The 20,046-nt window shown below is 53.9% G+C and overlaps 1 protein-coding gene across 3 annotated transcripts in view; it reads left to right on the top strand.

Moving 5' to 3' along the window:
• Nucleotides 1-17,930, top strand: part of LOC116955066 (uncharacterized) — a 45,035-nt gene extending 27,105 nt beyond the window's left edge. For 2 of the 3 annotated variants that reach the window (XM_032976020.2, XM_032976019.2), the window contains 7 exons: nucleotides 342-608; nucleotides 2,404-2,478; nucleotides 3,745-3,828; nucleotides 4,549-4,821; nucleotides 5,579-5,655; nucleotides 6,203-6,342; nucleotides 7,209-17,930. In XM_032976020.2, the coding sequence (XP_032831911.2) occupies nucleotides 342-608; nucleotides 2,404-2,478; nucleotides 3,745-3,828; nucleotides 4,549-4,821; nucleotides 5,579-5,655; nucleotides 6,203-6,342; nucleotides 7,209-7,587 (1,295 nt within the window). In that variant the 3' untranslated portion in view covers nucleotides 7,588-17,930. The remainder of the gene's footprint in view (nucleotides 1-341; nucleotides 609-2,403; nucleotides 2,479-3,744; nucleotides 3,829-4,548; nucleotides 4,822-5,578; nucleotides 5,656-6,202; nucleotides 6,343-7,208) is intronic. The other variant, XM_032976021.2, reaches the window with a different exon arrangement.
• Nucleotides 17,931-20,046: the final 2,116 nt, after the last annotated feature.

Here is a 20,046-nt window from a genome sequence, read left to right as displayed (position 1 = left end):
TGCCAGAACAGGCTATAAATAAACGCTACCACTGGTGGTGGTGGTGGGGGTGGATCTTTGTCTTTGTACGTACGTGTCGTTGTGTAGGGGTGTGTGTGTATCTTTGTGTACGTAGACTTGTCTTTGTTTTTATGGTATACGTCGGTTTGTATATTCACACTATATTCCGGGAATGATTGAGATCAGTTGTCGTGCAGAAGTGAGGTGAATTGTGGCATCGCAGGACCGTGAGGAACGGTAAAAGCATAGGGCGACCTTCATCTAGCAGCGGATAAACCATGGCTCTCGATTATTATGATGACGGTAACACTAACGCGCTCTCTCTCTCTCGGTCTCTCTAGGCTCCCAGTCTTTGGCCTCCTCAAACGCAGCCCAGCTTCTCTCAGACCCCTGGTCCCAGCCTCCCAGTGCCACCACCATCACATCGACATCATCAGGAGCGTCATCGTCATCATCATCATCGCTATCGGCAGCCACAGTTGGGGCGGCCAGTGGGGCCTTGCACAGGGAGAAGCCTGGGGCCGCGCCTGTACTCCTCTCTCCCTCGCCGCCACCGCCCGGCGGAGGAAAAGTGTCCAACGGCACGGAAGGAATTGGTTGGCCTCCTGGTACGAGTTGACCTTTGGGTTCAGTGACAGTCCGTATGAGTGCAGTGTTGGTCTATGGTCTCCGGTGTTAAGACTTGGGAACAAATTCATAATAAAGGTTTTTTGGGTTAGATCGTGCGAGTATAAATGTGTCGTAACTCAACACAGCCAGTAAGGATTGTCACGTAAACAAAACGTGCCAGTTGGTTACTGCTTCAGCCCACTGGTGTGTTGGAGAGTAAATCCACAACATTTATCATTTGAGTACGACGTTTTGCTGGCAATTACATCCAGCATCATTGGGCGACTTACCGGTGGATTGAAGCACGTTTGTTTACGTGCCAAACCTTACTGGCTGTGTCGGGTGGTGGAGGGTTACGACACATTTATATCTCATCATCAGACCTCCTTTGCCAGTACCAAAATGTAATAATAGGGTTTTTCCCCTTTTTTCTGGCAACAAAACTGAAACCTTTTTTACGAGGATTCATGTCTGCATTAACCACAATGCCTGCAGTCAAAATGCAAACAAAAAACATACTATGATAATATATGCATTGTCCTTGAAACTTAATATTTCCACACCAAAAGGCCTTTTGGCGTCATCTGGTCGAGCACCAATTGGGTCGAGGCTCAAAAGAAAGCCGTCCCTTGGTGTGGACCAATCAGTTTCAAGGACAATGCATATATTATCATAGTATGTTTTTTGTATGCATTTTGACTGCAGGTATTGTAGTTAATGCAGACATGAATCCTTGTAAAAAAGGTTACAGTTTTGTTGCCAGAAAAAAGGGGAAAAACCCTATTATGACACATTTATACGTAAGCGATCTAATAACAAAACTTTATTGTGAATATCGGTCGCGTTAGCCTATTGCGTGTTAAGCTATTTGGGAACCAGGTTGGTCTTTGGGTCCCGTGTTGATTTAGGTAACCAGTGTTGGTCTGTGTGCCTTGGTCTGTGTCTATTATTTTATATGAGCAAAGTTATTTTATGTGGGTGTGGTGTTAAGACGATTGGGTCAGTGTTGGTCTATGAAACCAGTGTCAGTCTAATGTTGTTAAGATTAGTGTTGTATAGGCAAAGGAGTAGTCTATGGGACCAGTATAATTTTATATGATCACTGATGGGCTATAGAACTGGTGTTATTCAATGGGTGTCCAGTGTTAGTCTATGGGGACCATTGTTATTCTATAGGCCAACTATTAGTCTATGCGACGATTGTTGGTCTGTGATTTATTTGTAAATGTGTGTATATGTATTTGTATGTACCGCGTACGTGTGTGTGTACGAGTGGTAGAGTCGTGGTTAACACACTGCGCCGTGAACCCAGCAACCCGAGTTTGATTCCCGGCCACGGCTAACATCAGCGACGAGTGATCTCCTGTGCCCCCCCCCCCCCCCCCCTTAACAAACCAATACCCGCCAGCGTGGTGAAGTATGGTCTAATGACCCCAATAGCTGTCAGGACATTGGGAGGAGTATCTGGTGCGACGTTTAAGAGTTAGCACTGGGGAGATGAAGGTGGTAGGGCATGGTGCTGACCACAACATCCCCCTCTACTGCGGGATCCCGGCCTTAACAGGTGTTTGCTTATAACGACACTTGCTCTCAACACCCGCGAAGGCTATAATGGAGATATTTGTTAACATGCGTATGTGTGTAAGTATTCGTATATGTTTGTGTGTGTGTGTGTACTCTGGTTATGTTAGCCATAATTAGGCTTGAGGGGGGACGGTGGGGGAGGGCTTGATGTTCTAGTGAATGGATGGTGGCTGATGACGATCATGTTGTATATCTTGCCTGTGCTTTAAGAATTCCGTCCAGGGGAGCCTTGGAAGGGTCTGCAGTATCTTGACTCGGACTCTGATGCTGACTCGGCTATTCAAAGTGAGTCCAGAACACACACACACACACACAAATCACCCTTTGTAGCGTTAACAGGCTGTAGCGGCAAGCGCTGTTAGCTTGAACACGAGCGTCTGCCGTTGTCTCGAGTGGCGATGTTCAAACTTGGCACAAGGTGCTCGTTTGAGGCCAAGTCTACCTTAGGGAGGCCCAGGATTGGTTCCGATAAGTGTCCACTGGTGGTTGGCCGTAAGCGGGAATCGAACTCTGGTCGCTGGCATCATAGCGCATTGCGCTAACCACGACGCCGGCATCCATTCTCGACTCGGGTGCCTTTCCGTTCGGAATGAAAAGTCTTCGGACTCTGCGAGGCTTTCCCGGGTAAACAAACGTAATGATAACGATAACATTTGACGTTCGCCATTAAGTGGCGGTGATGACGTCATCACAGTGCCGGTGCCAGGATAGGTGCACTCTGACGCCACGTGAATGAGATGTATGCCGAACTTCTTCCACGGCGTACGTAGCCGCCCGCGTAATTGGAGGTGCGGGGGAAGGACAACAAACTGACCGCAAAAAAAGCAGTTGTCAAGAAATTAGCTTTCAACCGAGATGATTTGAAACTCCACGTCTACGGCGGCTTCCTCATATCGGAAGGAAGAGCAATTCCAGACGGCCCGCGGAAGCGCATCTGAAAGCGCCGCGCGATGCAGTGGGACCGTCTTTGTTTCCATGATTGGCCAAAAGCCACCGCCGCCGCCGCTTCTGCGAGGATCACCGGAGGCTTATGCCCCTTGACGAGATGAGCCGCGGAGGTATTGTGGTTCACTCGTGGCAAGCGCTCTGCCGTGTGACGAGCGCGTGCGATGGTCGCAGAATCGTGAGGATTTACGCGCGAAGCGCTTTGCGGGAACGGACCTCATGGCGGGGTACCCCCAGCTCTCACGCGATGCCGTCGTTTCTAGTCTGTTGATGGTCCGCCGATGCGGCAGTGGACCAATCTCGACGAGCTGTACTCGCGATGCGCCGTGGTGCGTTGCGAGCGTTCAGGGTTTCGGCGCAGTCGTCCTCCCCCCCCCCCCTGCATTTCGACATCGCGGAGTGTGGCACCGACTTCGGTTTGATTGGTAACCCCAGTCGCGGAGTGAAGTTACACCCCTGGAAAAAAAAATAGCGTCCCAGAGATAAACATATTGAATTTGCCATTGCCATTTTGTATTATTTGGTACCCCGGGGTAGCGCCATAATGATAAAATAACGTTGCGAAACGCGTCTCTCTCTCTCTGCCCCGTTCGTCTCCTCCTACAGATTCGGTGTCGCCGGCTTGGAGCTATCCCATGAACTCCAACGGTTTCCAAAACGGGTTCGACTCGTGCTACGGAAGCGCATCCTGTGAGAACCCGTCTGTTCGTCTGTTCGTCTGTGGCCGGTGTTAAACTATGGGTTAAGTGTTTTATGGGTCCGGTGTTAATCTGTGGGTTGAATGGTAGTCCCGTGGGTCCAGTGTGAAACGATTGGTTGAGTGTGGTATAGGTCCAGTGTCAATCTGTGGGTTCCGGTGTTAATCTGTGGGTTCGGTGTTGTACGAGTTTAATTTTGATTTAAAGCTTTCGTGACTGCAGTAATTCATATTCTTAGTTCTTTCGGTAAAGTCACGTGTTGGTTTGCACACCTGAAGATGACCGTTTGTGTTATGGTCGAAACGTCGTGAGAATTTTTATTGTTTTATATATATTTTATTATTTTGTTGTTTCCCTTCAACGTGACTTTACCGAAAGAACTAAGAATATGAGTTAAATTTTGTTGTATGGGTCTAGTGTTAATCTATGGGTTTAGTGTTGTTGAATGGTTTCAGTGTTAATCTACGGGTCAAGTGTTAGTCTATGGGTCCTGCTTTAGTCTATGGGGTCCAGTAGTTGCTCTGTGGGGCAAGCATTAACTTTGCGGCTAAGTCTTTAAACGACGGATCCAGCGTTTGTATGTTCAGCGTTTGTCTTATAGGATCCAGCGACAGTCTGTGGTTTCTGTGCGTTCGTCTATGTGGGGGGGGGGGGGGGTTGGGTTGGCGACCCGTTGCTTAACCGATGCCAATGTGTGTTCTGTGTTGCGCAGCCAAGTCCCCTGAAGACATTCGCCAGCCGTGGTCCACTGCCGCCTCCCCAGCCCTCGACTTGTGGAAGCCCTCGTCGTCGTCATCCACTGCCAACCCATCCTCCTCGTCTGGCGGAGGAGCAGGGGGAGCTGCCAAGGCTCCGGTTCAACCCCCGTACCGGCCCAGGCACCCTCCGGGGATGGGTGGGCTGGGTGGGCCCAAGCCCATCTCTCAGGACGTGTCCAAGTGGCCTCCGTCGTCATCTTCGTCGTCGTCATCCCAGCAGTGGGAAGGTGAACGCAGGCGACGGGAGGCCGTCTGGCGGCACGCGTCGGCGACGACTTGAATTTGATGAGCGTCTTGATTTGCCAACGGCGTTTTGAGACGCTGGCGCAATAAATGTAATTGTGTGTGTGTGTGCCTGCCTGTGTGTGTGTGTATACGTTTAACTGTGTGTGTGTGTTGTTCTTGTGTGTGTGTAAGTTTAACTGTGTGTGTGTGTGCCTGCGTGTGTGTGTGTCTGCGTAAGTTTAACTATGTGTGTGTGTGTGTGCCTGTATGTGTAAGTTTAACTGTGTTTGTGTAAGTTTAACTGTGTTTGTGTGTGCCTGCGTGTGTGTGTGTGTGTAAGTTTAACTGTGTTTGTGTGTGCCTGCGTGTGTGTGTGTAAGTTTAACTGTGTGTTTGTGTGTGCCTGTATGTGTAATTATAACTGTGTTTGTGTAAGTTTAACTGTGTTTGTGTGTGCCTGCGTGTGTGTTTGTGTAAGTTTAACTGTGTTTGTGTGTGCCTGCGTGTGTGTGTAAGTTTAACTGTGTGTTTGTGTGTGCCTGTATGTGTAATTATAACTGTGTTTGTGTAATTTTAACTGTGTTTGTGTAAGTTTAACTGTGTTTGTGTGTGCCTGCGTGTGTGTGTGTGTAAGTTTAACTGTGTTTGTGTGTGCCTGCGTGTGTGTGTGTTTGTGTGTGCCTGCGTGTGTGTGTGTAAGTTTAACTGTGTGTGTGTGCGCCGCCTGCCTGTGCGTGCGTTTCTATCATTTGTCTGCAGCTCAAAGCTGGAGCAACGACTGTGGTGCTTCAACTCGGCTGAACACGTGGCTCATTTTGAGGAACCTCACACCTCAGGTTCGGTTTCTTCTCTCTTCCAATTCTCTCTTGTATAGAATATATTTTCGTACCTTTGTCCTATGTGCCCTTGTGTGTGTGGATGTATGTATAGTGCCGTGGGCAGCGGTCGTGGAGCTGGTTAGCGCACTGAGCCACGACCCGAGTTCGATTCCCACTCACGGCCGACACCGGTGACAATTATCTGAACCGAATCCTGGGCCCTCCCTTAGGAGGCCCAGCCTCTCGAATGAGTACCTGGCGTGGGGTGTAGAAATCATCTTCCACTGGGAAGACGAAGGCGGCTGGCGTGGTGCTGGCCACCCATGCCCCCCTCTCGTGTACCATGCCGGGCTTCATAGGCGCGACTGCTCCCCTAACAGCACTTTCCCCAGCGGTCTGTTGAGGCTGCGTGGCGGAGGATCTTTGCATTTGTGCGCGTGTGTCGCCATGCTTGCGCGTAGGTGAGCAGCACCATCTGCCCTTGCCCCCAACAGTCTGTCGAGGCTACTCGGGGGGACCTTTGTCTTTGTGTGTGTGTGTGCGTGTGTGCGCTTACACTGTGTAGGTGGACGGTGCCACCCTACGCACGCTGTGCATGCAGCACGGCCCTCTCGTCACCTTCCACCTGAGCCTGGGACACAGCAACGCCCTCGTGTGCTACGGCTCGGAGCTGGAGGCTCAGCGGGCGCAGAAGGCGCTGCACATGTGAGTCGGCCTCCTCCCAGCCACACCACCAGCACCTACCTGTGTACGGTGTCTGTTCTCCTGTAACGGCGGTGGTAGTTGCGTTCCTGTAGAACGCCACGTAGTGGAAAAATCGCCTCATAATATTGAGGGGTTAAAACCGAGTCTACGATAACACGTGAGATGCGTACGCAGGCGGAACGAAGACTGAGGCTTGTGGGCAGCATCTAGAAGCATCCAGCAGCATCCCCACTGCCTTGTGTGATGGCGATGCTACACTCGATCCCATTATATCCAATTCGCATCCGCGTTATAATTATATTTAAAAAAAAAAAGTGTTCTCTGATACATTCATCGGTGTTATATCCAAGTCGCGTTCTGAAAGACACGCCTTTTAGGAGAACAGACTGTTGAACTTCTTAAGGCACCGTGCGTAGCCAAACTGCGCTCATCTGAGGTGCGGTATTAGAATCGCGTTAGGATTTCACTGTGCTCGTATATACGTCCTGTGTGATGTATGTATGTTGCATCAACATCATCAGCACTATTGGCATTATCAGTGTAAGCATCAGCACCATTAGCAGCAGTATCATTAGAAGCATCATCAGCACCATTGGCAGCAGCCTCAATCTCATCAGCCCCATTAGCAGCAGTATCAGTAGAAGCATCATCAGCCCCATTAGCAGCAGTATCAGTAGAAGCATCATCAGCCCCATTAGCAGCAGTATCAGTATAAGCATCAGCACCATTAGCAGCAGCAGCAGCAGCAGAATCGGCACCATTAGCATGAGTACCAACATTAGCAGCAGCAGCATCAGTAGGATCGGCACTAACATCTCCATTCATTCACTGTTGTACACCACCCCCCGCACATCGCCTCCTTCCAGGTGCATCCTCAGCAACACCACCATCATCGCAGGGTTTGCCGACGACGATGAGATCAGCCAATTCTTAGCCCAGCCTGGCGTCATCACCTCCCAGCCGCCGCCGCCACCGCCGTCGACTGCTTTGCCGTCGTCATCGTCGTCGTCTTCTTCGTCGTCTTGGGGGCCCAGCCCGCGCGGGGGCGGCGGGGGCGGCTGGAGCAGCGACGCCGGCCTCTGGGGGTCCGGTCCGGGCGGCTCGATGTCGCTGTGGGGCGGGGGGGCCCCCCCCCAGAGGGACGCATCGAGGGGGGGCGTCGGCGGTGGCCTCTCCTCCAACGGGGTCTCGGCGTCGCTCAACGCCTTCCTGCCCGGTGACCTGCTGGGCACCGACGGCCTGTGATGAAAGAAGGTGGCTGGTGGTGGTGAATGTGGTTGTGGTGATGGTGTTGGTGGTGAATGTGGTTGTGGTGATGGTGTTGGTGAAGATGATATTGAACATGCAGCTGTGGTAGGATGACGACGGTGGTTTTTGTGATTGTGGTGGTGGTGTTGGTAATGAGTGTGGTGGCGGTGGTAAAGATCTTGCACTTGAGGATGGTATAGTGTTGGCGGCTGCGATGGTGTTGGTGGTGATGGTAATGACGGCAGTGATTGTGCAATGAATGTGCACTTGGGAGGTGGGAGTGGTGGTGTTGGGTTGATCATATTGAGTGATTGGTTGCGGTGGTTATATTGGTGCGATGGCTGTGAAAATAGTAGTGGTGGTGGTTTTTTGTAGTTGTCGTGTTGAAGGCGTTTGTGATGGGAGTGGTGGTGAGGGTGTTCATAGTGGTGGTGCTGATATTGCTGATTATAATTGGGTTAATTGTAATCGCAGTCATGGTGATCGTAATGTGAAGTTGGTTGTGTTTAAGAATGATGGAGGTGTGGGGCAGGTTGATGCGAGTGGTGAGGATATCCTGATGATAATGATGATGCTATTAATAATGGTCATCACTATGCCGAATGAAAGCGGCAACATTTCTTAATTGATGCAGAGGATGGTTGATTGATACTGAAGGCGGTGGTGGTAGTGAGGATGAAGATGAGACATGCCTGGTGGTCCAGATGGTGAATCTGGCTGGAGCTCGAAACAAACACGTGCCATTTGTGTTTGACGCTGATGCAGTTGAATACGACGACGATGACGACCATGAAGATGCAGTTGAAGATTACGATGCAGTTGTGAAGACAAAATGGTGGCAAATGATGATGACGATGGCAATAATTTCGAAGTCAACATTTTTACGCGAGACTTCGCCAACAACTCTGACATTGACTGCAAGGAGGGTTATAAAAGTCTACGGCAGCTTAGTATGCACGCAAGCGACGGCACGGGGGGACGACGATGGTGACGACGGCTAGCTTCTCCGTCTTCAACGCGGAGACGTTGAAACGCCGTAGCTGGAAATGCGAAGGTTGAACCACACGTGAAAACTTGACGGTCAGTCAATCCAAATTCTTGACGGTTCGTCAAGGCATGGTAGTGTGCGTGTCGCTGTATCTCTTACAGCCTTGAGCCAGCGGTGGCGATTCCACATTCCTATGGCAAGTGGGCTGCGTGGGTGGGGGGGGGGTGGGTGGGGGGAGTGAATAATTCTTTCCTTCTTTAACGGTCACTTGCAGACCTGCTGTGAAGTGGCGGTCGGGTACTATTAATTGACGAGCGGAAGCCCGGGGTCACTTACCGAGCGCTCGGCTGTGCAACGTGGTGCTTTGCGTGCAACGGAATTCGCTTGCGGGCGGACGTGTGCCGGCAACCGGCGTTTGCGAGGAGTTGCGCGTCCAGTTGCCGCCGCCGACGACGACCGCGGCGCGTCGGAACTGCCCGGCAGATTAGCAGCGGCGACGTCTTCCGTCGCCCGCGCGACCACGTTTGTGCGTCGCCTCCCCCGGGGATTCGGCCGTTAACGATCGCGGACGCGCAATCTCAATTCTTCGCCGCGCAAACAGCAGCTCGTGCGTGCGGGGTGCCCTGCCTCGAGGCCTCAAGGCTGCTGGTCAGTGTAAAAGTTTACACGCACGCACGTGGACGTTGCACTTTACAATGTGTGGTGCCTTGGGGGGGGGGGGGGGGGGCGGGCGGGGGGGGGGCTGGGTGGTTTGCGAAGATTATATGTAATAATGCGAAATGATATTTAACAATGTCGTCGCACGTGACGACGTTGGAGGCACCGGGGGCAGCGATGGCGAGGGAAGGAGGTGCCGCCGCGTCTACCCTGGGGTCAGCACTGTGCTGTGGATTAGTAGTTGTGGGGGGTTTGGGGGGGTGGAGTGGCGGAATCCCAGCAGAGCAAATTAGCAGCAACGTTTCTGCAAAATTGGGGGGGACCCCGCGTTGCTGGCCGCTCGCGGTCGACCCACGGCAGCCGATGCTGAATTGTACGCACGGGACGGTGTCTCATTTGCCGAGTAGCGAAACAATTCTGCTAAGCGGTTACAAAATATACGGGGGGGGGGAAGTAAGAAATTTTAGGAATGCGTAAAAAAAGATACACCGGTTATAAGGTTTAGTTTGTAATGCTCAGGATAATGGCGTCGGTTGACGGCGCAAGTTTATTTACAGCTGATTCTGGACACGGATCGTGTGGGGTTTAAATGTGGGCACTCCCACCTCCTTCCCCGCAAGACGTCTGGAGTGAGGCTGCCGCGGAGAGTGAGGGCCTGCAGTGGCATGAGCGGGCAATTTGCAGGGCTGCAGCTTTACCCTTTTCATATGCAAATTAAACGCGACCGTTTACATTTCGGCTGACGACGCGAACAAAAGTGGCTCAAGCCACCTTGAATCGTGGCGATTCTTCTAGTGGCCGGTAGTGTGGGGTGCGGTTGCGTGTTACGTCATGGGTATATAAACAGGGGCACGTCTGTGTTAACGCGTTGGTGCCGTGCGACGCAGCGCGCAGAGTTTGGGGCGCGCGGCGTTTGTAATGTCGAGGGGGAGGGGGTGGGGCCCCCATCGCACTGATCCGTACCAACTAGCGGAGCCGTCCCTAGCTAGTGTCGATGGCGAATCGGGGTGGGGGGGGGCGGGTGGCGGCGACTACCCTGGCCCCCCCCCCCCGCGCTTTGGGGGAAGCACCGGACTCGTCGTGAGCTCCGATTTCCCCCCCCCCCCACCCGACCACTGGTCGACTCGGTCGATGGTTGAAACGGTTGTCCCCGTAGGGTGGCTGTCTCCCGCCACGGTAGATGTGGAGTTTCTGCCGTTCGTCGCCGCTTCGATTGAGCCGGTTCCCACTTTTTTGCGGGAAATCGAGAGCGATCGCGCTACGCGGGGGGGGGAGAGAAACCCGCCCCCCCCCCAACCACGCAGATGTTACATTTTTACCGCTGTCGCCCGCCAAAATTGAGTTTGATCCCACTTTGTGGGAAGTCATCGCGAGCGATCGTCCTCCATGCAGAGACTGGTCCCGTCCCCCACCCCCCCCCCCCCCCACCACGGTAATGTGGAATTTCCACCGCTGTCGCTGCTAAAACGAGTGGTACCACTTTGTGGGGAAGTCAACACAAGCGATGATCCGGCATTCTCCCTTCACCGCCATGGGAATGCGGGAATTTCCACCGCTGCCTTGGGATCCACCAGCGGAGACGGAACGCCACCACGCATGGAAACGGGGTGTGGGGGGGGGTGGGTGTGGGGGGAGACTTTGACCCTGGTGCTGTGTCTGTGTGACCCCTTGCACGCTGGGTTGCTTCCTGCGACGATGGGTGGGGGGTCATGCCCGAACGCTCCACGCTCCGATGAGAACTCGTCGGCAGACGACGCCGACGAGATGTTCACCAGCAGACGTTCCCCGGGGGTCTGCTTTTGTCGATCAGATCTCGACGCATTCAAATCTGGCGTTGAAAACCACCGGGCCGTTGTTTGGCGAGGAGGAACGGTTTTGAGCTGCTCAAGAAACTGTTACAACAACGACGACGCCGCCGCCGCCTGTTTGCCTGCATGCCGAATCGCCGTGGGGACCCCCCCCCCCCCGGCACGTTCTCGACCGACGCGACCAAGTTTCTTCCCGGCTGTCGAGAAAGGGAAAACGTGCGATCCGGTTGGAGTAAAGTAAAAAAAAAAGTAAGCATGTAAAAAAACACACGACACAAAAACGATCGGACCTGTTTTGCTCTTCCCCTCACCCCCCCCCCCCCCGAGAGAGAAGCGGAGTTTATTCGACACTTTTCAACCGCCGAGGACTTGAATATGCAACCCCCAGTGCTGGGGAGGGTGGCCGTGGCGATTGCAAGGGTGGGGGGGAAGGTGGGGAAAGCCCCCCCCTCCGAATTTCCGTCGGCGGCCAAAAACCGCACGGGCGCGGGGGGGGGACGTGGCTCGTTCAAGAAACATCTCCCGGTGGGTTCGGTAGGAGGAGGAGGGGAGAGGAAGATGACGGACGTCGGCTGGAAGATTTTTTTGGGATAGCAAGTCCAGTAATGTGCCTTCAACGAACTCTGTAACGTTTTAAGTGGCGTGAACATATTTTCGACGGGTTTGTTTTAGGGGTGAGGGGGGGGGGGTTTGTTGTTGTTGTTGTTGTTGCGTTTTGATGCTGTGAATCTTCCCATGTGAAATTATTTTTCGGGGGGGGTTGAACGCGAGCGGTGGGGTGGCGAGGGAGAGGAGCGGCGGGGGCGGGCGGTGGGGGGGGTGGTGACGAACGTAAAGCGGCGCGGGGTGGTTTAACCTTCGGGATGTATCTCCGAATTCCAAAAAGAAAGCTTTCCTTGCGCCGCAGGGAAATAGTTGGTTAAACAAAAAAATTTCTTTGCCTGAGAAATCCTTCACTGTGGCGGTTTTTGGGGGTGGCGGCGGCGGTGGCGTATTGACGCCCTGTGTGTGGCTGTGGGTTTTCAAAGGAGTTTGTTTTGTTTTTTTGACGCCAACCAATTTGCAGGAATCTTTCAAGGAGAGAAACGACACCGGCTTTTGAGAAATATAGCGAACTTTTTCCATACTGTCCAAAGCAATGTTTTTTTCTTACTCTAGTTTCAACACTGGTTGCGATAATAAGTGACAATTTACAACAACAAAAACGCGTGTGGGACCCAACGATTTAATTTAAACGAACGTTTTTACTTTAAGTTGGGTTTGACCGTTTATTATTTTATTTTTTTCCCCCCCCGGCGCAAAAAAAAAAAAGACGAAACTTCGAGAGCTAAAGAAACGTCCTAAAAGGTGGAAATGCACTTTTATTTTTTTTTTGTACGCAATTTTTCGGACGTGTGATTTTGACACTCCTAATGCAAGGGAAAAAAAAGCGTGGGCTTACTCATGACGCCGATGGCTGCGGCGGCTGCACCCCTTCGCAAGTGAGATGGACTAAACAAAAACGATAAAATCGAAAAACCAAGAGATTCACGGAAACGGTCGTTTGGGTGTTGTGGGTGGGGTGGGTGGGGGGGGTGTTGGGCAAAAAACGATGCTTGAACTTTTTCCAGAACCTCAGCATTGCGCGCATTTCACCTTCGGGACGAACGAGACCAACGCTTAGGGTGACGTATACACTGAATCTTTCGTTGTTGTGAAGATGAGCAAAGCTTCGCTTGGGCGTGAGGGGTGTGGGGGGGGGGGCGGGGACACGTACAGGGGGGGGATCGTTTGTGCGATGTTGACACTGCGTAGAAGTGCAATTTTCGTATTTTCTTCCGATTATTTTCCCCCCTTCCTGTCCCACGGTGTGAGGTGTCTGTGGAATCGCCGAAATGAAACGTGACTTAATTCTGATCGCCCCCAAATTGTCTTCCCCCTCCTCCCCACCCCCCCCCTCCTCCCCCCAAGTCCCCTTCTCGGTTCTGAAGTCGTGTCAAATCAGTGTTCTTAAATCACTCTTCTGAAGCCAGAAGTTCCATTTAACATGGCGTGGGGAGGGGGGGTTGGTGGGCAGGGTCCGCTGCTCTCCTCTGCTCTTTTAGTCACATCCACTGGCCACGAATCTCGCTCCACACTGCATCCTCCCATTGCCTTAGCAGAGCCGCGTCGAGTCACAGAGGAGTCCTCTGTGGCCACCGATGTTTTTTGGCCAGGTTTTCTACCGCCATTTGGCCATGGATCTGCCTTCCTGCCGCTAGATAAATATCCACACCAAGTATTATTTTTTTCCTCCCTTTCTCTTCCCAAGCAGTCGTTGAGGGGAGGGGAGGGGGGGGGTGTTCGCGGGAGGTCTGTGATCGTTTTCTTATTTTGCAGCCTTTTGACGCGAGTGGTGGGAAATTCCACATTGCTGTGGCAGGCGCCGATCCCCTACAAAAGGGGCTTGTCGAATATCGTCCCAAAGTGATACTGCTCGGGGTTTAGCAAATCGCAAAAGAGGTGATTTCATGGCGATCCGAGTTGGCCCGCCAACGAGGATGTGAACGAGTAACTGTGATTACGAGTTGATTTACTTCGGCGATTTAAACAAACCCCCTGCTATTCCCCGCCCTCTCCCCGTTAGTTTGTAATTAATATTTTATTCACAGACGCAACCCAAAGAAAAAGTATTTTAGCTATTTTAGTTTTACTTTGTCGTTAAATCATCGTTTGTGTGTTTTTTTTTATTTACCGTGCGCCGGTCAAATGTGCCGCTCCGTTTGAATGTTTTTTTTTTTTAAATCCGCACCGTAGTCCCCCCATCCAATCGCAATCCGTTTGATGCGCGTGACCACCTGCCCCCCCCTCACCCCCGTTCCCCCCCCCCCTCATCCTGGCATCGCCGTCTCTATGGCACTGCACGCGACAACATCGCATTGCATCGGGAGTCGATTCGGAATGCGGCGACTCGTGCGCAGTGACGCCACGAGAGGGCGCCAGCGTGCGGTGTTCCTGGAAACCACGTGACCCGAGACTTTTAATGAATCATCTTTTTTTTTTGTGTTTCCCCGCCTCATGAATAAAGCTTCGCGCTCAGGTGGCCCGGGTGGCACGTCGTCGTCGTCGTCGTCGCCGCCAGGGATGAAACCGGGTTCGGCCCGAGTGCGGCGAGCTATGGACGGCCTCGACCAAACGACGGCGCGGCAAAACCCCGTGCCGTGAAATTCGGCTCCACGTTGTAAATTCAGCCGAGTCTCTCCGGCTCTTTGGGAAAGTAAAATCCGTCGGTCTGACTGTCACGTGACGAACATTGCTCTTCGGCGTCGGAGCTGTCCCCACCGCCCCCCCCCCCCCGCCCCCCCCCCACACACTTTGTTAGGGATATCAGAAGTAGTTGTGTGATATCCCGCTTCCTCGGACTGTTTTCTCGATGCGAAGGGGTTGGGGGGGGGGGGGGGTCGTGGGTCCGCGCTGCTCTGCGAGAAATTCGAGTGCGGGGTACTTGGTCTCGTGACATGACCGCCGATAGCGAAATTGGGATGCAAATTCAGGAGGCAAAGTAATGAAAACGAAGTGTTACTCGTTGTGTGTGGGGGCAATACTGGAAAGCCATCTGTCTGTCTGTGTGTGTGTCGGAGGTAAAACCTTTGGGTTGCGTCTAGAAGTGCATAGCTTCAACCTGTTCTCAATGCCGACATTTAATAATCGCTCGACGATTTATTTTGTTTGTTATTACGACGATGGTGATTTGGCTAATCGTCACCGTGGCAAACGGGGGAGGGCGGGGGGGGAGTACTTTTGTGGCAAACGTAACGACGCGTTGCATTCCCCTCTCGAGTGGCTGGAATTTCTCCAGCAACTCTAGTTTTCCCCCCACCCTCCCCCCCCCCGCCCGCCCCCGTGCTTAACGCCAAGCCAAAAATTAAAAAAATAAAAAGTTCCAAACCGGGGACCGGTGGACGTCCCAAACTAATCCAGTGCCGAGCGTCGAATCTCTCGGGGTCGGCCGCGGTCCCCAGCGCTCCCTCGCGCGCGCGCTTGCTTCCCGGCGTGCGGCCGTCGTTTCGATCCACTGCCGGACGGAGCGCCTCGTCGGCGCCGCGCGCGACGCTGTGGGGACGACGCTGGGGGGACGACGCTGGGGGGACGACGCTGGGGGGACGACGCTGGGGGGACGACGCTGGGTGGACGTCGCTTTGGGCCCCGCAACTTTTCCCCGCGAACGGTCGACGCGCGACGCCCAGGCCGTCGGAGAGAAAGCCGCCGCAGTCGCCCGCCCGCCCCCCGCCGGCCGCGCCCCTCCCAATTTGCGTGGAAACTTTTTGTGGGCGCGCAATTCGATGAGACCGCCCTGGGGGGGGGGGGGGGGGGGGGCTCCTCTTCGTGTCTCTGCCTCTTGCCCGCCGCTTTTGCCCGACGTTTCCGCCGCGGCGCGGGGGTCACGGTTGTCGTCGACGGCCACTTTTTTTTCCCCCCCGCGCTGATACAGGGGATTTGACGTCCTACTGGGAGGGGGGGTGGGGAGCGGTGGGTGGGGGGGGGGGAGGGAGAGGGAGGAGGACCGCAATGCGTGTCGTGGCCCCCCCCCCCCTCCTAAACGTCGACGGAGCAAAATCTGTTGCGGTGAACGCGGTGCACGAGAGAGGGGCGGTGCGGGTGGTGGGGGGGGAGTGGCTTAACGAGGGCGCGACGTTTACTCCGGCGAAGCGTCGCCGAGTCTCGAGACTTCTCCGCAGGAGGAGGGTGTGCTGCTGCTACGTTGTTGGGACGTCGTTGGGGCTCGGCTCGCCGCGAAGAGTATTTGGTGTTGGTTTCCGTGTTGGGGGAGGGAGGGGGGTGGCAACCGGATTGCTCGAAGGGAATTGGAACACTCTAGAATGTTGCTCTGCAAATGGGTACGTCGTGAATCTCCTCGGTGGCGGCGTACTGCTACGTTTGCCCCCCCCCTCCCAGAGTTGCTAAATACGTGCATGTCGTCTCTCTATGTTTACCGTTGATAGAAGGGGGTGGGGCTGGGCTGTGGTTGCCCGAGAGAAGGCTTCGTGATGGCTTTGTCCGGCGGATGCTGAGCGGACGCCACTGAAAATCCTGGGTTTTTAGGTGCCTGGGTCTTTTAGCGAGGTTCTCCATGGCTCTCGTGTCGGACACTACGAGCCAAGCACCAGTGAGGTCCTGGGTTCGAGTCCTGCATCTGAATGTATCTCTTTCTCTCACTCTCAAGGGTTTCATGATTGAGATGTTGAAGAAGCCTCGTATAAGCACACCCAAGGCCAGCTGTGCTTATATCCAAAGTAATTTACTTAAATCAGAAGTTTGCCTTCCCACCCCACCGCTACTGTGTTGCTTATATCAGGACTGGTTATTAGGTGTGCTTATCCGAGCCTTTGCTGGTTACACCAAATCATAGTGAACCCAGCATGTCCAGCGGTGTTGGCTCCCCGTGTCTCCGACACAGCCAATTTTTGCACCCTCTGAGAGCGAGAGAGAGGCCCAAAGGCGGGGATGAACTCAGCATCTCGGCGGTGCGGGGTCTCATTGTCAACGACATCGAGAGAGAGAGAGCGAGAGACAAGGAGCGAGCGATGCACCCGGACGCAGAAGCTTGAAAACAGGACAAACGATGCTTCTGGCACAATGTCCGACATGGCCATTATGAACAATCATCTCTCTCTCTGTCGAGAGAGAGAGAGAGACACCCAGACCTCTTAGGGTTTATAACCGGGAAATCGCTGCTTTTTGCTCGGTGTCTTCGACATGGCCATTGTGAACCCTCTTGAGAGAGGAGAGGGGGGTTTGGGGGGTAGACACCCAGGTCCAGGGTTTGAACCCATGACATCGCTGCTTCTCATTGCAGTGTCTCCCTAAATTATTGGTTTTTATAGCAACAAAAATTGTGGTTGCACAGGTCTCCATAGCAAAGCTATGGGTAATATAATAATACACGAGCATCGGTGCCATAATTGCCAGCGCTAGCTGTGATTCACGAGCTCCCTCTAATCCACGTCTGGGTACAGCCGCCCGCTGCTGTTGTATCGGAAGGCGTATTTTTGCTGACTTGACATGGGTACAATGTTTTCTACAGTCTTGTGTTTTATTATGCTGTCTGTGTGTAAGTGTGAGTGTAAAAGTGCGCGTATGCATATGCAGAAATTGCTCATACGCTTACCGTACTACGGAGTAATTGTCACACACTGCACTACAGTCCCAGGGCGGCTAGGTTCGAATCCTGTCCCGTGCGGTCCCCTTCGCCGCCGCCGTCGCCGGTCGTTGGCTCGCCCGAGACGGCGGGGCCTGGGTCCACCGCTCGGCCGACCCGGCCACGGACGAGCCGGCGGTGCGGCTTCGCGGGACGTCGGCACTGGGCGTGAGGCGAAAGGCGGCCCGGTTTGCGATTGCACCGTGCCCGCCCTTAATAGGTGCTCGCTAACATTCTTGCCTCCCCCACGCCCCCCTCTCCTGGACAGGTTGAATGGGGGGCGCGGGGAGGGAGAGGGGTAGGGGGGTGGTGGTGGTGGGGGGGGAAGTGTTATTGTAATGCTATCGTTGTTGGTGCGAATCTCACTTGAACGAGCGTGAATTTAGCGGCGGCTGTAGGGGACGGCTTTTTTTTTCGTCGTCGTCGTCACAGTCACAGCAGCGGGGGAACGCGTGTGAACGCGCGCGAGCGGAATCGGCGGCCGTCTTAACAAAGCCCAATACGTCGCCCAAAAAAAACGGTGCTTGGACCAAAAAAAGAAAAAGACACAAAAAAATTCTGGAGGGGATTGAATAAGACGATGGGACGGACGGACGGACGGAAACGGGGAACGCGTCGAGAAAACGTGAAAGGGGGGGGGGGGACGTTGGAAGAACAAATGCTATTTTAAAGGAAGACGGAACAAAAAAAAGGTTTTAACGGTGGCGAAGACGGCTACGGATGTAAGACGTGCAAAGCGGGGGGGGGGGGTGGAGGAGATGGACGGGCCAAAAAAAATTAGAGTTTTGCGCATTGCAACTGAAAATAGAAGAAGGTTTAAACGAACGGAGAATTAACAAACGAAAAAAATATATGCGGACCTATTTTTGGCGGAAACACTTTTTTTTGCGCAAAACAATACTGATGTCTACCGCAAGGAAAAATGCCACCACACTTTAATTAAGGGGAAGACGCAACCCGAAGCAACAGATTGGCGCCGGTTTATTAGCTCGGAGCCGGAGGGCGGCCAAGCAAGGTCGCTGTTACGCACGTGGGTAGCCCGCTATCATTTTTAATCCCTCCCCCCCCTCCCTTACTCTCACGTTGGCTTTGCGTGGCCGGCTTCCGACGCGTGGCCGGCTTCCGACGTCCGCTGCACGGCAACCGGTGATATTTTTTCCTGCTACTTTGAACACCGGGCGGGCGGGTGGATGGGACTGCCGGGCGCAGTGAACGCGCGGGGGTAGCCTCTCGCGGCGTGCGGCTAGGGCGAGGGGCCGGCCGTTACTTTGGGTTGCGTCTTTTATCGAGAGAGAGAGAGAGAGCAGGAGGGAGGGAGAGAGTGACGGAGAGAGAGAGAGCAGGAGGGAGGGAGAGAGTGACGGAGAGAGAGAGGGAGAGAGAGCGCGGGAAGAGACGCACATGGGTCAATTTTCCAAGGCGGCTCGCGACAAGCGGCCCCCCGAAATTGTCGTCGCCGTTTGCCCGTTTTGTCAACTGCTTTTACTTGTCGCCGTTTGCTGGGGCACGATTGTGTGCTTTCGTTTACGTCACGCTTTTAAGCCATTTTTGTTACGGTTCCACGAGCAAAAAAGAGGAGAGAGAGAGGGGAGGGGGGAGGAGGGCGGGGGAGAAAAACCTCGCGCGCTTGTCAAGACTCGTGGTGGGGGTGAAATTAAAAACCCCATCGATTTTGGCGTGTTGGTAGCCCACGGCGGGAGAGGGGGGGGGGGGTGGCTAAGATTCTTTCCGCAGATTGTTTTGGTGGAAACGAAACGACATTGGGGGGCGGTGGAGGGGGTTTGGGGGGGGTTGCGTGTCCCCCCCCCCCTCCTCCCCCCCCGTAGCTTGTGGCCGCTGTTTCTTTTCTCCCCCTCCCCCCACCGAAGTGCGTGCCTCGTGGGAGGAGTAGGGTGGTGATGGCGGGGGGGGCGGAGAAACTCCTTCCTGCTGCTGCTGCTGCTGCGACTCGCGAGAGTTGCCGCGATAAGGCCCACGAGACTATTAACACCCCGCCGACGATCCGTTTTGTTTTTTTAGAACTATCGTGACGTGTCATCACTACTCGATTATTTAATCTCCCCCCCACCCCCCACCCCCCCCCAACATATAACGGTAATTAAAGTTAGCAATAATGGTTGAATACACGTTTTTTTTTAAGTATCTTATTTATGCCTTAAATCTAGTGCTTTGTAATGTTTGTTGTCGGGTATTTGACGGCGCGGCGGCCTCGCAGCGTCGGCCGTCCCCAACGGCGCGTGGCGCTGCGACCGTTGGCGGGGTCCGGGAAGCTTGAAACGACCCATGGTGGGGGAGGAAGAGTTTGGCAGAAAGGCTTCCGTTGACCGAGCCGCAAGCCCGACGCACGGCCAAACCACAAACGCCGCGAAGGCCCAAGAGGGTCCCCAGCGGCGGAGCTCGGCAGACGCGCGATCCGCCTCGTTTGCCGCCGTGAAAGCTTAAATATCGCCTCGCGTAGTGGACAATTATCGCGGCAGCTCTACGACCTAACCACCACCACCACCACCCACCCCCCCCCCACCAAGGCACGAATCGGGTCCAAAGCGCTCGCGCGCCTGTTCCGAAACGGTATGATGATGAGGATGATGTCGACGACGACGACGATTGTTTTGGTGATGGGATTAGTGCACCTCCCCCCCCCCCCGACCGTGGATTGGACTCGTTACCATCCGACCTGAGAAGCAGCAGCGGCAGCAGCAGCAGCGGCAGCGGTAGCAGCAGCGGCAGCGGCAGCATCCTTTGACCGCAGAGATGCCTGGTTAATGTGAACAGGTCCGAGAGGGCAGACACACAACCCCGTAAAACAAAATGCACAATATTGTACGAGTTTAAAGGAAGGCAGAGCT

Source organism: Petromyzon marinus, chromosome 58 (assembly GCF_048934315.1).
Source record: "Petromyzon marinus isolate PM22_M1 ecotype Great Lakes invasive population chromosome 58, UKy_Petmar_22M1.pri1.0, whole genome shotgun sequence".
NCBI lineage: Eukaryota > Metazoa > Chordata > Hyperoartia > Petromyzontiformes > Petromyzontidae > Petromyzon > Petromyzon marinus.
The sequence above is the reverse complement of the archived record's forward strand: the minus strand, read 5'-3'. Positions and strand labels throughout refer to the sequence as shown.